The sequence below is a fragment of the Pelmatolapia mariae genome, linkage group LG13 (assembly GCF_036321145.2).
Source record: "Pelmatolapia mariae isolate MD_Pm_ZW linkage group LG13, Pm_UMD_F_2, whole genome shotgun sequence".
Classification (NCBI taxonomy): Eukaryota; Metazoa; Chordata; class Actinopteri; order Cichliformes; family Cichlidae; genus Pelmatolapia; species Pelmatolapia mariae.
In genome coordinates this window covers 18,401,113-18,415,299 of record NC_086238.1, presented here as the reverse complement: position 1 = coordinate 18,415,299, position 14,187 = coordinate 18,401,113, and the positions used below count along the sequence as shown (strand labels likewise).

The 14,187-nt window shown below is 40.3% G+C and overlaps 2 protein-coding genes across 3 annotated transcripts in view; one reads left to right on the top strand and one right to left on the bottom strand.

Annotated features, from left to right (window-relative positions):
- cdh23 (cadherin-related 23) overlaps nucleotides 1-14,187 on the bottom strand; it is a 179,881-nt gene that overhangs the window by 17,678 nt on the left and 148,016 nt on the right. The gene's annotated exons all lie outside the window — the stretch shown is intronic.
- Nucleotides 954-12,993, top strand: vsir (V-set immunoregulatory receptor). Its single transcript, XM_063491348.1, has 7 exons — nucleotides 954-1,175; nucleotides 7,726-8,142; nucleotides 8,311-8,361; nucleotides 8,456-8,566; nucleotides 8,805-8,832; nucleotides 9,214-9,389; nucleotides 11,122-12,993. The coding sequence occupies exons 1-7, from the start codon at nucleotides 1,073-1,075 to the stop codon at nucleotides 11,151-11,153; spliced, it is 918 nt and encodes a 305-aa protein (XP_063347418.1). The 5' UTR covers nucleotides 954-1,072; the 3' UTR covers nucleotides 11,154-12,993.

Here is a 14,187-nt window from a genome sequence, read left to right as displayed (position 1 = left end):
AAGAAAAGACCTCAGTAAAACTTTCAAGGAACAAAGGTGAAGTGCGATCATTTTTCACAGGAAGATCAGTTTACTTGTAAAAGAGCTCTCTTACTATCACATTTATGTTTTGTGTCCTCGTGATGCCACTGGGGTCATCTCAGTCTTAATTGTGCCTGAAAAAAATCTGATTGGAAACAAACAAAATCCCAGTTTGCTACAAACTGGATACTGAGCATTCGCAACAAACATCTTTGAGATTTATCAGAAATATATACTACCACTCCAAAACATGTCTTCTGGGCTGCAGACTATCACAGACTAAATGTCTAGATATTTCTAGACATACCTAATTAGAAGTAAAATCTTACAAGTCAGCAGACATTTCTTGATATTGTGACGTCTCACAGATATAGTGGTCAGATATGCACCAGTCTGAAAATGTCCGTTAACAGAACAAGCTCATTTAGAAACAGTTTAATCACATAATTAGGGTTTGGTTTTTTCCACCAAAAGACTCCAGCACCCTCAACACTATGTGCAACACATGTCGAGTCAACATGTGTCTTGATGGTCATTTGCTAACTATCGTGTGAAAGCTGATAAACAATGACTGAGCGAGCTGATAAGGTAATACTTTGGTGCGATTACAGTATGCAGATGTAAAAGCCTGCAGGCTGCCCCCAAAAATGTGATGATGCAACATTTTAAACTTTGCACCACTGAAAACAGCTCAAACTCTTTTAATGTAAGTCTAACAGATAGGAACGCAAAAATAAATATATACATATTTTTTTAAATCCCTAAACATTTATATCAATATTAGCGTTAAAAAAAACTAGTATCTGTGAGGCTCTTTTTGCGAGAAAGGATAGTGGGTGGGTCACTGAGAGCGAGAGAGAGAGAAATGGAAACAATGAGGAGGAGCGAATAAGGGACTGTCACGCTGCTTCACAACTCAGAGAAGCTGGAGAGACAAGGGACGATAAACCTCCCCAACTGTTCTGGAGTAAAGTTCAGACAAGTCGCCTAGTTTTAGACTGAATGGGAAAAAGTTGAACAAAGGCTACTTGTAGATCTAGTTGAAAGCCAAATGTTTTTTATCCGGACAGCCATGGAATGGGTCTCACTCCGTCGCTCATCAGTCTGGGGAAAGAAGTTCGTGTTTTGGTCGCTTTTGCTTTGCATAGCTGGAGGTAAGCACACACGTCCATCCTTTTAAGACTCGCTTAACTGGCTGATCCGGGCGTGTATGAACTTGTCAGTTGTGTTGTTTAGTGAGCGGCTAATTGACTGGAGTCACAGATGGATTTTCTGTTTTAGAAAGGTCAGCTGTCACACACTGATATATATATATATATATATATATATGTATATATATATATATATATATATATATATATATATATATATATATATATATATATATATGAAGCATCTAGATGGACAAAACAGCCAGCTTGCTGTGTCTTACGTGTCTGTACCAATGACTGTAGACGTAGAGACCGACATCACAGTAAACCCTCTGCGCACTCTGACTTTGGTATTTTAACCTCTTTTAGCTTTTTACCACATGCACTTGAACGCAGCGACCCTGTAAGCCCGTTATTTTATCTCGCGTGTCTCTAAGTTTTTACTGAGTTGGTTTGTTGCTGTTTTGAGACAGAACATCTGGCGTGGAGCTGTTTAAACCCCCCGCCATGGATGCAGCCCAGTGGAGTGTAAATCCACCTTAAAGTCAGCGACTTTGAGCTTGACGAGATCAGAAGCCCCCCCCCCCCCCCCCCCCCCCAAGTTTCAAAACAACTTGTAAAATAAATGCAGCGGACACGAAAAGAGGCGCCTGCAAAAACGCAAGAAGTTGATCCTCTGAAAGAAGTTGAGGAAAAGACTTCCTTGTGCCGTGCAGCGCAAGAACTGCACATAGTTTATCTTTTTAAGACGTCCGTAGGTTTCTGTTTTCTTGGAATTTATTGGGGATTCAGCTGGGAGCTGAATGGACCCACACTTCATTTATTTATTTTATAAAAGGGACTTTGGGATTGCCTGAAGTTTAGGCAACTGACGGCGGAGGAGAGAAGAGATGCAGCTGTCGCCTCCGGGGTGTAGGGTCCTTCACTTCAAACGCCGCTTAAAAACTCGGGAGAGGTTATCAGCTTTCGCCTTTAGGATTTAAATAAGCTCACCCAAAGGCGAATGTAATGTTTTACTTAAACTTTAAGCGAACTCTATACAAATCAAAGCGTTTCTAGAGCAGTTGCTTGCGGGGATTCATGTATAAAGCCAAAGCATTCAGTGACTCAGATATACCATTTGATATGTTTCTGAATTGTTTATGCAGCACAATGAAATCCGTATCGTTTAAAGACAGTTTCCTCCTTTCAGTCCTGTTATGTCTTCCTTGTTGGGACGTTTCCTTCCTTTCAGCTTATGATGAAAACAGCTGTTTTTGCCACTGCCAGCAGTGGGTGTCTTCCCCATAAAAAATAACTGGAACCAAACGGTGCCAATTTTCCAACCAGTGAGTAAAAACAAAATTACTCATTCTTTCTCTGCCTCCTTTTCTGCTCGTGTTGTGGCAGGGATTGTGCTTGGTCACATGTCCCAGATGGGCAAATCTTTACCTATGCAGCAGTAAGCTGAAGATGGGGAGGCCCCGTCTTCGGCTTGAAATTTTTCTGGTCATCAGATTTTGAAAGGTCTGTGCATTTGTAGTAAAATCATAATATGAGTCACCAAAAGCAGTGGCCTTCATGCTGCTAGCAAGGGGTTTTCTCTCGCAAGGGCGTTTCTCTGAACAGCTCGAGGACACAGTGATGACCACTGTTGGTGGAACCTTGACTCTGCTTTCAACCTAATGCGACCTGAGATATGAAGACATTTAACTGTGCCAGAAACAGTTTAACACTGGACGATGTAGTGAAAAACAGGAAGGCAAGGTCAAAGTAAAAAGAGGAAGTTAGTTTATAATAATGAAGTCAGTTTTTAAAAATGATGTAATCCCTGGATTTTTACCATTTTTGAAAAGACAGAAAGGCCCACGTCTGCTCATTTCCACATCTGAAATGAGAGGCCACCTTCATTTTTAAAGTGAGGAAATAATCGTGCAATCGTGTTGTAAAACTTCTCACAAAGCTGTCATTACACAACCGTTTACATGCCATTTATTATGTCAAGAAGGAAAAAAAGAGGAAGACAAATTAAACACACAAAGCGCACACGTTATTTTGGAAAATGTTGCCACAAATTTAGTTTACAAAGTACCAAGGGGCACATCAGATTATTATAAGAAAATGTAAATCCCTAAACGTTGACCTGCAGCTGTGACCCATAACCACTTCCTTTTGTGACAATGTAGAGTGTAGAGCAACATATTTAAAAGGCTTCCTGTTGCTGAAAAGGTGCATCTGTTTGCCATTTCATGCCAGGGGCTTTAACTGAAGCTCTCTTTAGAGAGGAGCTCGTCTCCTGCTGCTTTCACTAACACCCTGTAATGGGTTTGATCATCATTACCATTACAGTGGGCGTGAAAAGGGCGGGATATGTGTTGGGAAACAACACTTGCAAGTAGAGGATTAATGCAGTTTGAGAAAACCAGATTTATCTGAAGGGTTCAGCAGCTTCTGTACCATGAGGTAATATCACTGTGCAGACTCACCACAGGGTTATTCAAGACGTCAAAGGTGGGGAAATTTTAGCAGGGTTAATATATGTTTAATCAGCACAGACTATCATCCATGTCTCAATGAAAGAAAGCTGTCAGTGGCAACATGTCCTAAACAGGTGGCATTCTGCCTTAATACAAAGGAGGGCCTGTTTCTGGGCCCTCGGGGGCTATCAGGATTCTGAGAACAGAGATCAGAGGAGGAAACTTATATGTATAATTGAGCCAAAAACACGTCTGTTGTATACATGCAAAAGAAAATCAGACTGTTCCAGACACATGGCATAGCTTGTTGGTTTGGAAACCACATCAAGACAGCTCAGGTAGTGCCGACACTGCAAACGCCACCCACTTGGCGTGCTAAAAGAAATCATATTCATTTCCTTTGAATACCTATTTAAAGATCACAGCGTTGTCGGTAAGAAATGTATATGCACATTAGCTCTTCCAAGCTGTTCCCCCAGCAATTAGTTAACATTTAGCTATATTTACCGAAAAAAATGCTGTTTTTACTCTCGCCTTAGATATGCATCACTTCTGTGAAATAGGTCTACAGAAAGCTTAAAGAGCTGTCAAAATGAAATTAGGAGAAGAGGAAGGTAGGGTGGGTGTGAAACAGGAGAGGCAAAGGGCTTCCTCTCCTATTGTCCCACTAGGAAGCCATGAACAGTGGGGGGATAAAAGTTTCACTTTAATCACCATCCCAGGTCTTCCTATTGCTTTTCCTAACACACAATGGCTCCAGTAGAGTTCAGCCCCGAACACAGAATTATGGCATCGACCTAACATTGTGTTACACACACACACACACACACACACACACACACACACACACACACACACACACACACACACACACACACACACACACACACACACACACACACACACACAGGATGCACACATACTGTGCAAACAAATGTGCCAGCCAATGAAAGAGGAAAGGTGATCAACTGTTCTGCTGTATTTAACAGCAGCTGATTCTGTTAATATTTAGACAAAAACACTTGTGTGCTTATGAATTCTGGCTTGTTTGCACGGTGCAGCTTCCCCTTACAAATAAGTAGCACTGCCAGTAAGAGCCAGCAAGTAGTTAAATCTACTCTAATCATATTCAAAGCCAAAGTTTCTGCAGGCTTAGACGCATGTGGAAGTGCTTTCAGTGGTTCACAAAAACATGGGTAGTTACTTTGGAGATTTAAGTAAAAATGTTGATGAATGAGATGAACTATCTAAATTATACAGCTACATAGAACAACATAAAAACTGAACTAATAAAACATGGGAGCTTTTAAATTACTTTTCTTTCTTTGATGAAGCTTGTCAGCTTATTTTTTTCCATAACTAGCAGGGGAAAAGACTTTAAATGAAGCAGTGGCTCTCTAAGAAAACTATTAATAGAGAACGCACCGCAACAAGCAGGTCAGCAGAACAAGTTAAAATGAATCTGTGCGAACACAAAGAGTTAGGACCAAAGTTTTTAAAGTTTGGGATATGGCTGTAATAAGGCAGGCACAACAAAGTTAATCCCCCACTGTTTGAATGATCAAGTAATTGTGTAAGTAATGTGTAAACTGGTTAATATATTGCCTCACATTGTAGGAAAGCTGATCTTTAGGGTTTTTTTAAATAGTTGTTTAGACAAATACAGTAAAGATGTGCTAGGAAATAATGACTGGCATTTTATACACATTTAAATAGTTTAATCAAGACTCTGACTTACAGGTTAATCCCCAACATTAATAGTGAGCATAAATCAGCAGGGACTGTCATCTCCAACGCTATAATTACTGGCATTGTGGGTAGTGGTCCAACCTGCTTGAGGTTTTTATCACATAAAGAATCACGAAGTTTGCAACATCTGAAGTTTGGCTTCGTGGAATAATGAGGAAGAAACGGGGAGTGGAAGTGTTTATGTGCTGGGATAACTCAGGAAGGAAGTCCACTCCTCAAATTCTGGCATTGACTGAGACTCCACCCTGACTCTCCCAAACAGACATACGGACACACACACACACACATACACATTTACTGTAAAATTTTGCCATGGTGTCATTATAAAAGGTACACATACGTGGGCATACTCTTCTTTCTCTGCAGTCCACCCACACACGCACCCGTGCATGCAGCCTTCCTGTCACTTTTGCAGCAGTAAGCATTCTATAATCATCTGTTACAAAGGTCGATCATTACAAAATAATGATCTGTGTCCGTTGACAAAACTAGAGAATAACAGCCTTTTTACGCTGCTCTTTTACAACATAGCGAGGGGTCATGTAGGGTGTGTTTCCAGATCATGTGCCTGCTTTAAGGTGAGGTTCAGAGAGTGGCGTCACACTGCCTAGCCTGAGGATGAGCTAATTTTGTTGTGTTTTTGCAATGCAATAATCATTGAAAGCACACAATTTATGTTTATCTATTCATGCATTCCACTGCAACACTGAAGAATTCACAACAGGATGTGGTTGAAGGCAGAGAGTGAGAGAGGGAGAAAGGTTTATGCAATAAGCTGAGAACGGGCTCACAGCTGTGCAGTCGGTTTCCTGAATGTACATGAGTGTGTGCAGAAGATCTTTGAGCGTACGATCCTTTGAGATATTAATACACATATCGATACACAACAATTGCTGTGTATTAATACCAAACAGCAAGATGATATTTAAAGCTAATAAACAGAACTTCAGTGGGATTTTTTTTATACTATCCCCATTTTAAGAGATGAAGAAGTTCCTGCGTATATTTCTGTAGCTCACAAAGAGGAACAAGCGATTTAACTCCCTCAGGACATTTGTATATTTTTCAAGACAGCAAACTATGCATGGTTTTTAACCACAGTTTAAATGTACAAAATAGGAAGCAAACTTTGCACAAAAACCCAGGAAGCATGCAGAAGCGTGCCACTAAAGTCCACGTTAAGTTTGGCAGGTGATAAAATTACTGCTTTTACTGTGGTTACTTGTGCAATGACTCACTGGACCTGGCAGGAACTCAACTCAGCGCAACTTTTAGGTGTGCAACTAATTTCAGCAGACCTGCCATTTATTTTCTACATTAATTTCAAATTGCTCAAAACATGTTATTATCAAAATGTCACTGTAGGGTTTTATCCTTTGCTTTTTTAAAATTTTTCGTTATGTAATTTTTTCCTGGCAGTTTGGACCCTGGAAAGGCCCGCTGCCAAACCAGATGTGACTTATATTTGTACTTCCTTTTTTCCTCTGGTTTTTCTGGGTCATCTGTAATAGATAGCTATAGGGAATTTGTGTGATCTGAACCGAGCAGAATAATAACAAGAATGGCTATTATTGCTTTGACCTTGTGACTCTTGTGTGTGTCATTATGGTGAAATATAGTGCTGGACACTTAGTTTAGTAAGTCTGTAGTAGGAACAACCAGAAATGTTGCTTTGAGTACTTTGAGCTGTATGGGAGTTGTTGAGACAAAATAAAAAAAAAAAAAAACAATATGTAAAACATCAGCAAATAAAAGACTCATTTTTTTTTTTGCTTTATTAGAATGAAGAAGTGTAAACTTATATGATCCTACTTCTCCTTCCTGTCTTCTCGTTCCAAAGTTATACCAGCAAATGATCCGTCAGTGACGCACTCCACACTGATATGCATACTTAAAACATATGCAGTTATACATCTATACATACATTCAACTATACTATACATACCTGTACCCTTAGATTGACTCACACTCACAGCCACTTTCTTACACTATACTCTACACCTACACTTTATCCCAATTTTAATAAATAATCATATTTATACTACATTGAAGTATTATTAAATAAGCAAACAGAAATAAATCAATATGGCACAGTCTCACCCATGAGTACACACAGTGAAGATGCAAATGATCTGAGAACTGATTTGCATCACTGTTGTAGTTGGTGTGATCCTATTAAAAGCTGGCCACAAGTTTCACTGTCCCGCCTCTTTCAGTAGCGACACCCTAACATTAGCATCCCTAAACTGAAACATTTCTATGGATACGTAGAAAGGAGGAGGTACCATCTGAAAGGAAGTTATCTGCGTTACCTACATTCTTCCATTGCTTTTGTCTTTTCTCTCTAGCCAAAGGTGAGACACACCACGCCCAGCCCCATACCACGCTGATTGCTTCTGCTCCCCACCTGTACTACACCTGTCCTGAAGGTGCAACAGTCAACATGACGTGTGTCCAGAAAGGTACCCTGGATTCCCCCAAGGATATTGCGAAGAGCACTTGGCTCTTCACAGCCCACAGTGACCAGCACTGTCATCCAGGAATGGGCCCAAGGAATTTTTCATTCAGCCACTCAGACCATAACAATCCATTGCCACCAGGAGTGAAGATGAATCACATGGAGCACAACCACTGGTTGATTCTAGAGAATGTGAAACCTTCGGACCAGGGCCGCTACTGCTGTGTGATTGTAGAACTAAGCGGGGCGCATAAACATGGCTTGGTGCAGAAAGCCTGGAACCATGTTATTCTACAAGTTATACCGCGTAAGTATGTCAAACGCTGTTAATGTGCAGTAAGGTTATACTGGATATGCCCAGAAATGCCACTAATCAATATATTTTGCAAGAAGCTCAGGAGGTGATGTTGCGCATGTGCTGAACAGTGAAACTGTTTTGACACGAGTGAGAACCGATTTATTTATCTCTTTCCAGCGAGGAAAGGATTTCAGAATTGCACTGTCTGGGATCCCACACCAACTGCAAGTATGACACATTATTCAGACCTTCAACCAATAAATGTCTGAGGCAGTTATTTCATGATGTTATTCAACTCACAGCCTGTCTGTTGCTTCCCTAGGCTCTGTGCCAGTGGCCTTGGCTATAACAGCTTGCATCGTGGCTCTGCTGTCCCTGCCTCTTATTCTAGTGCTCGTGTACAAACAGAGGGAGAATTCACTGTCAGGAAGACGTACGTATTACTGATGTGCACAAACAGCTACACACACACTCACACTTAATTTCCACCTTTGGGCCACATAAGTCTCTCACGCTGGCCTTCCCATAGTGTTTGTTCTGACACGTTTCCTGTCAGTGAGCTCGATTAACTGTATTTCACACAGTAGGAAGCACATTCATAGTCTTTTTGTAGTGTTCCGCTTTGTTTCAATTCATTTACAATGGCCCATTTCCTATTTCCTCTCTCCCAGGTGGACAAGAGCTAGTGAGGATGGACAGGTAAGGTTTCCCACAGGCAGCTGATCTCAGCGACCAGCTTCAAAACACAGCTGCTCTTTAGAATAATAGACTGTGAACATGGTGGCCACAACACTTGTGACACAATAGCTAGATTAAACCCACTAGCCTCATTAAAATAAACTAGTTAAAACCATGTATGCCATGTATACATTTTTTTCTTTTGACATGATGCAAATCCTACTGCTAATCATTTAAGTGTAGTGTTAAATTGTCATTACAGAAAAGCCCTTATTAAATCCAAAGTGACAAACATGAAACTCTTGCATGTCTCTAGGAAAGTTTTGAAACAGTTTACTGGGTCATATTGAAAGTTTCTCACTTGTAATCATGCTTCTTCTTCATGTATGTGTGTGTGTTCAGTGGAACTCTGGGCCATGAAAACCCAGTGTTTCGAGGGGGATCACCAGAAACAAAGACCCGCACTGTTTCTCAGATCATGACCAGGCAGTCATCCGAGACAGGTCGCCACCTGTTGTCCGAACCGGGAACACCCCTTTCTCCTCCAGCACATGGCGACGTATTCTTCCCAGCAGAAGGTAGGACCCCCCCCCCCCCCCCCCACACACACACACCCTGCCTCCCCCCACACCCTGCCTCACAACTTGTACTCATACAATATTCATGCTGAGACTGAGTAGCTGACATAAGGGACCTTCCACTGGTAAACATCAAACCCCAAAAAGGCAGTGCAAGTCATCTCACTTTTAGAGGTCATTTACATGGCTTAGTGCGTTTTATCTGTTGTTACGATATTCCTATTGTTGTGAATGAATGCAAATCACTTTGTTCACATTTATTTCACACTCAAAAAAAAACCTCTTAAAAAAACAAAAATGAAAAAGTACCGGTATATGCGTGTAACTGCATTGCACACAAGGGTTTTGCAAGACACCTATATCAAAATGTGCACTCAGTCTGGTAAAAGACTGATGCAATCAAGAACCACTAGTTCTTTCTGTGCTTTTGCTGAAACATCCTGCGTTTGGTGGAAGTGTTGGTGGAAAGATGCTTGCGAATTTGTAGTGCATAGCTGCACACTCAAAAACAGTCTTGCATGACTCTGAAAACATATTGTGTAGGAGATTTTAATCAACCCCCCCCCCCCCCCCCCCCCCCCCACACACACACACACACACACCTACACACACACACGAAACCACCGCCTTACACTGTCCTCTTCTTAATTCTTCTCACAAGTCATTCTCCACCCATCAGCACTCTCATTGAGCACTAATGGCTCCTTCAGTTGTTCCTTTTGACTCAACTTGAAATAATATTGAAACATTAGTCATGGTTAAGGGGTTCAATCCTTAGTGTTTTTCTGCCGATTCCTGGGACACCTGTGCAGACATTCCAGGCATACTGAGGCGGATTGCCCCCATTTCCTTATAGCATGGTTTGAGATGTGCATGGGAAGAGGGTAAAACTTACTGAATATACAGCCTTAAGCAACCCATAAAGGTTTCAACACTGTAATAGGTGAATATATGGACAAGCCTTCCTGAAGCTCAAACAGAAATGAGAAACATAAACATAAGGTAAAATTGTGCCATATGCTGCAGTTTTCGCCTCTTCAATCAAACATTATTCTTTTACTGGGGAGCTGGACACCTTTTCCATTTCTTGGTGTGATCTCTATGTTTCCCGTCTGCAAAGAAAAGTCAAAATTATTGATAAAACCTTCATATGTTCGACATAAAAAACAATATCTTTGACATTTGTCAAGGAGGATTTTCCATGCCGGAGCTCATTTCCTTCAGTGATCCACAGATGTTATGTCGAAATACACAACTTCAAGGTTTCATGTTACGTGGATGGAGGCCACACTTTAGCTTTCTTCTTCATTTTTTTCCAACTTGCTGACCTTAAACTTTGCGGAATTCAACAAGCAGCACTTCCCTGTTATCGCTAGCATGTCGCAACCCAGACCCAAGTCCTTGTTGTTCTGCTTTTTAATGAGTTTTCAGAAACACGAGTAGTTCTGTGGAACTGATCAGTCTCCATGCGTGTCTGTAGTACTCTGAGAGGTGGGAGTTATGGAAAAAAAAAGTAAAGAAAAGGAAATTCTTTCAATTTTTTCATTTGACTTTTGAAAGATCGGGTATGTTTGAGGCAGGAAGTGCACATTTGCATGTTCGAACACCCCCATATCTAATTTTCCACATAACAAAAAAAGGAAAAGAAAAGAATTGTGTGTTTGTGTAGGTGGATAGTGATACCTACAATGATTTCTGTGCTCTCACCGACATGCACTGTCTTTGCTTGCAGCTGCCATCCCTGAGTCTCCAGAGTTCCTGTAGGTTTAAAGAGGAGCTGAACCTCAATCATCACTCAAACTGCTGGTCTGGAAACAGCCCCGCAACTATCTTCCTCTTCTCTCTGCCTTCAGACTGATGTTCTCCTTATGAGCCATCTCAGAATAACCCCGGATTTTAGTCTGTACATTGTCTGGACCCAAGGAGGGAAAAAAGAAGGCTGCATTTCTTTGATTCATAAACTACTTCCACCTGCAACAACAACTGCAGGCAAAAAGTGAACTTTGGCTCGTGACGACTTGTTGTGCTTCATTTTACATCCAAACACTGGCGATGGCTTGCAAACCATTAATTAGCATCAGGTACCTCGTTTGGATGAAACACACTGCTTGTAATAGTGTTGGCATGTTTTTGATTCCAGCTCTAAATAACTCACTTTGCGTGACTGTCTGTAGACTTTGTGTCAGTATTGCGGTTTCTATATGTCAGCAAGCACACCAACCAAAGATCTATGCTATAAAAAATGTGCAGGGGTGGCATGTTGTTTAGGGCAAGTCAAACCATAAAGAACTCACAATGATTTCTGTAAATTTCCTGTGTTACTCTTGTGGTTTCTTTGTAACTGTAAGGGGGCCAACCGAAGACTTATTGTAAATCTGTCTTTATGTATTTGCTAAATGCACAAGCTGTCAAAGAAACAATCCTATGTAAAAGACCCCACACAGGACTACTTTTTAACTTGTTGATGTTGTAACCTTTACACAAGAAGGCAGGAAGGTTACATCTCCAGGAAGCAAACAGTGTTGTTTTTTTTTTGTTTCTTCTTCATGTTTTTTTTTTTTAAAAACCGAACAACTGGTGTGAGGACGACTTAACGCCCTTTTCTCCCTTTAGTCATTTTATATAAGCCGTCTGCACCAGCGAACTCTCAATCATCAGAGATGTGCCAAAGGTCTTGTACAAAAAAAGAACAGTTTTTGCTTTTACAGGCATTATGCTGTTCCTCTGTTTTAACTTGAACTTGCCATGTTTTCTATTTCTTCCTTGCTACCTCAGCTATGCGTAAGCTCTGTTGCTTTAAATACAGTCTTTCCTTCCTGTGCTTTCAGAAATGCAGCCCTTCACAGTGGCCTTAAATATTCTCAGAAAGTGCTGAAAATTCCAGGAAGAATTTAGAAAAAGCATTTAGAAAAAATGTTCTTGCTTGTGCTCGTGTACAGTTCAATAATTCGAAACAAAATGTTTATTGTTTTTTACTCTTGAATGTAGTTAGATTTTTATTAAATAAAGAACAACAACAAAAACCTTAAAACAGTTTAATCACTGCAGTGGAAGTAAATCTTTTATGAATTCTTTTTTTTTTTTGACTGTGGTAAAATATATTGTAGTATTCATTTATTTGTACGTGTGCAATGGGGCTTTTTGATAAATATCAAATATTTCAAGTGAAAGTGCGGGGAAAAAGCTTTAAAATGTTAACCTAAGATCAGTGAACACAACTTGGCTTAAGAGAAGAAGGGCGAAAGTATATATGACAGCATTTTTGATATTATTTAGTGTGACTGTAAAACCACTGGTGGGGTTTTTTCACACTGAGGTGTACAGGAGGTGCTTGGAGAAAATCCTCTCTAGAATGATGTGTAGCAGGTGTACAGTTCAGGGTATTATGTAAAGATGTTTTTATTTTCTAAGAGTTAATGATTGTTTTTTGTGTTTAAACGCTTGTGTTTTCCATTATGCCTGCTTATGTGTGTCTGTGTAATCTGGACTGAGTGCGTGAGTGCATGTTGACATGAGCGCAATACAAAAAAGCTTGTAAATAGCATGTTTGTTCTATATATTGTTCCTGCTATTAGTGGCTTTTATAATAAAGTGGCACTTTAAAGCCTTGTGTCTCTCAGTTGTTCCTTTCAAATGGCAGGTCTCCAAAACTATAAAATTACAAGGACATACTGCACTTCTGTCTGGGGAGCCATCACAGATAGAACAAGGTTGTTCCACTTGTGTGCTTCTAAGATGGTGCACACCAGAGGGAGACCGGCATTGAGGAGAGAAAATGATAAAACAAGCTTAGCATCTTGTTTCATGAGAAAAGACAGAGCTAGATGACTGATAAGTGAAAATCCCTGGTGATGGCCATTGTTCTCTTCCCAGCTTTTTCTGCAGCTTTACATTGACTATTTATACAATGCATTAAAAAAATGTGCATTATTATAGGTGTTCAACCATGTTAGACAAGTAAATTTATAGCACAAAACTCAAGTACAAGTTACATAGCAGTGGATGCCTTTGTGACTCATACAGTACTGTACATTATTCCTTCTGTCTAAGCACACAAAGAGGAAAAGAAGAAATGTGAATTGTGGCTTTCGTTTTGACAAAATGAAAGCCATTTAACTTAAAGAGAATATCAAGAAACCACTATATTTGTCTTCCTGTATTTTATATTTGCCATATTTGTGCCTTAATTAGGTCAAGCAGATAAGAAAGCATTTAGCAGACCTCAACAGAACCCGTGTCTCGGACAAGAGTGTGAGTAAGATCAAAACAGAGTTATGTATAAGATGCTGAATCCTCTTAATGACCTCTTTCTGGGCACCAGCATTATTCAACTTTACTCATCATCATCATTTGTCCTGAAACTCACCTTGAAATTACATTTAAGTATATTTCCCAGTTATTATTTTAACATCTATTTCTTAAATATAACACTTACATGTGTTATTTGAGAGCTTATATCCATTATTAGTACACTGAAAATAACCCATCTGTCTGCATACTGCTGGAGCCTATGCTAGGTATCATAGGGGCAAGAGGGAGGGTACACCCTGAATAGGTCGTCGGGCCAACACATGAGTCCAATTTAAAAAATGGGGTAAATTGCAAATTCCCAAATAGCGCTCATAGGTGCCTGTTTTGTTTTCCCAACACAGATGCAGTGAGTTTACTTTAATATCAAGTGCCAAAAATAACACATTCTTTTCATCCACTGAGCTGTGGCGTCTGGCAGTACTATTTACGTCACAACCCAGATTGCGGCGGCGCTACGTGTTAGTAAATGTGGCCCATAGAGACAGAA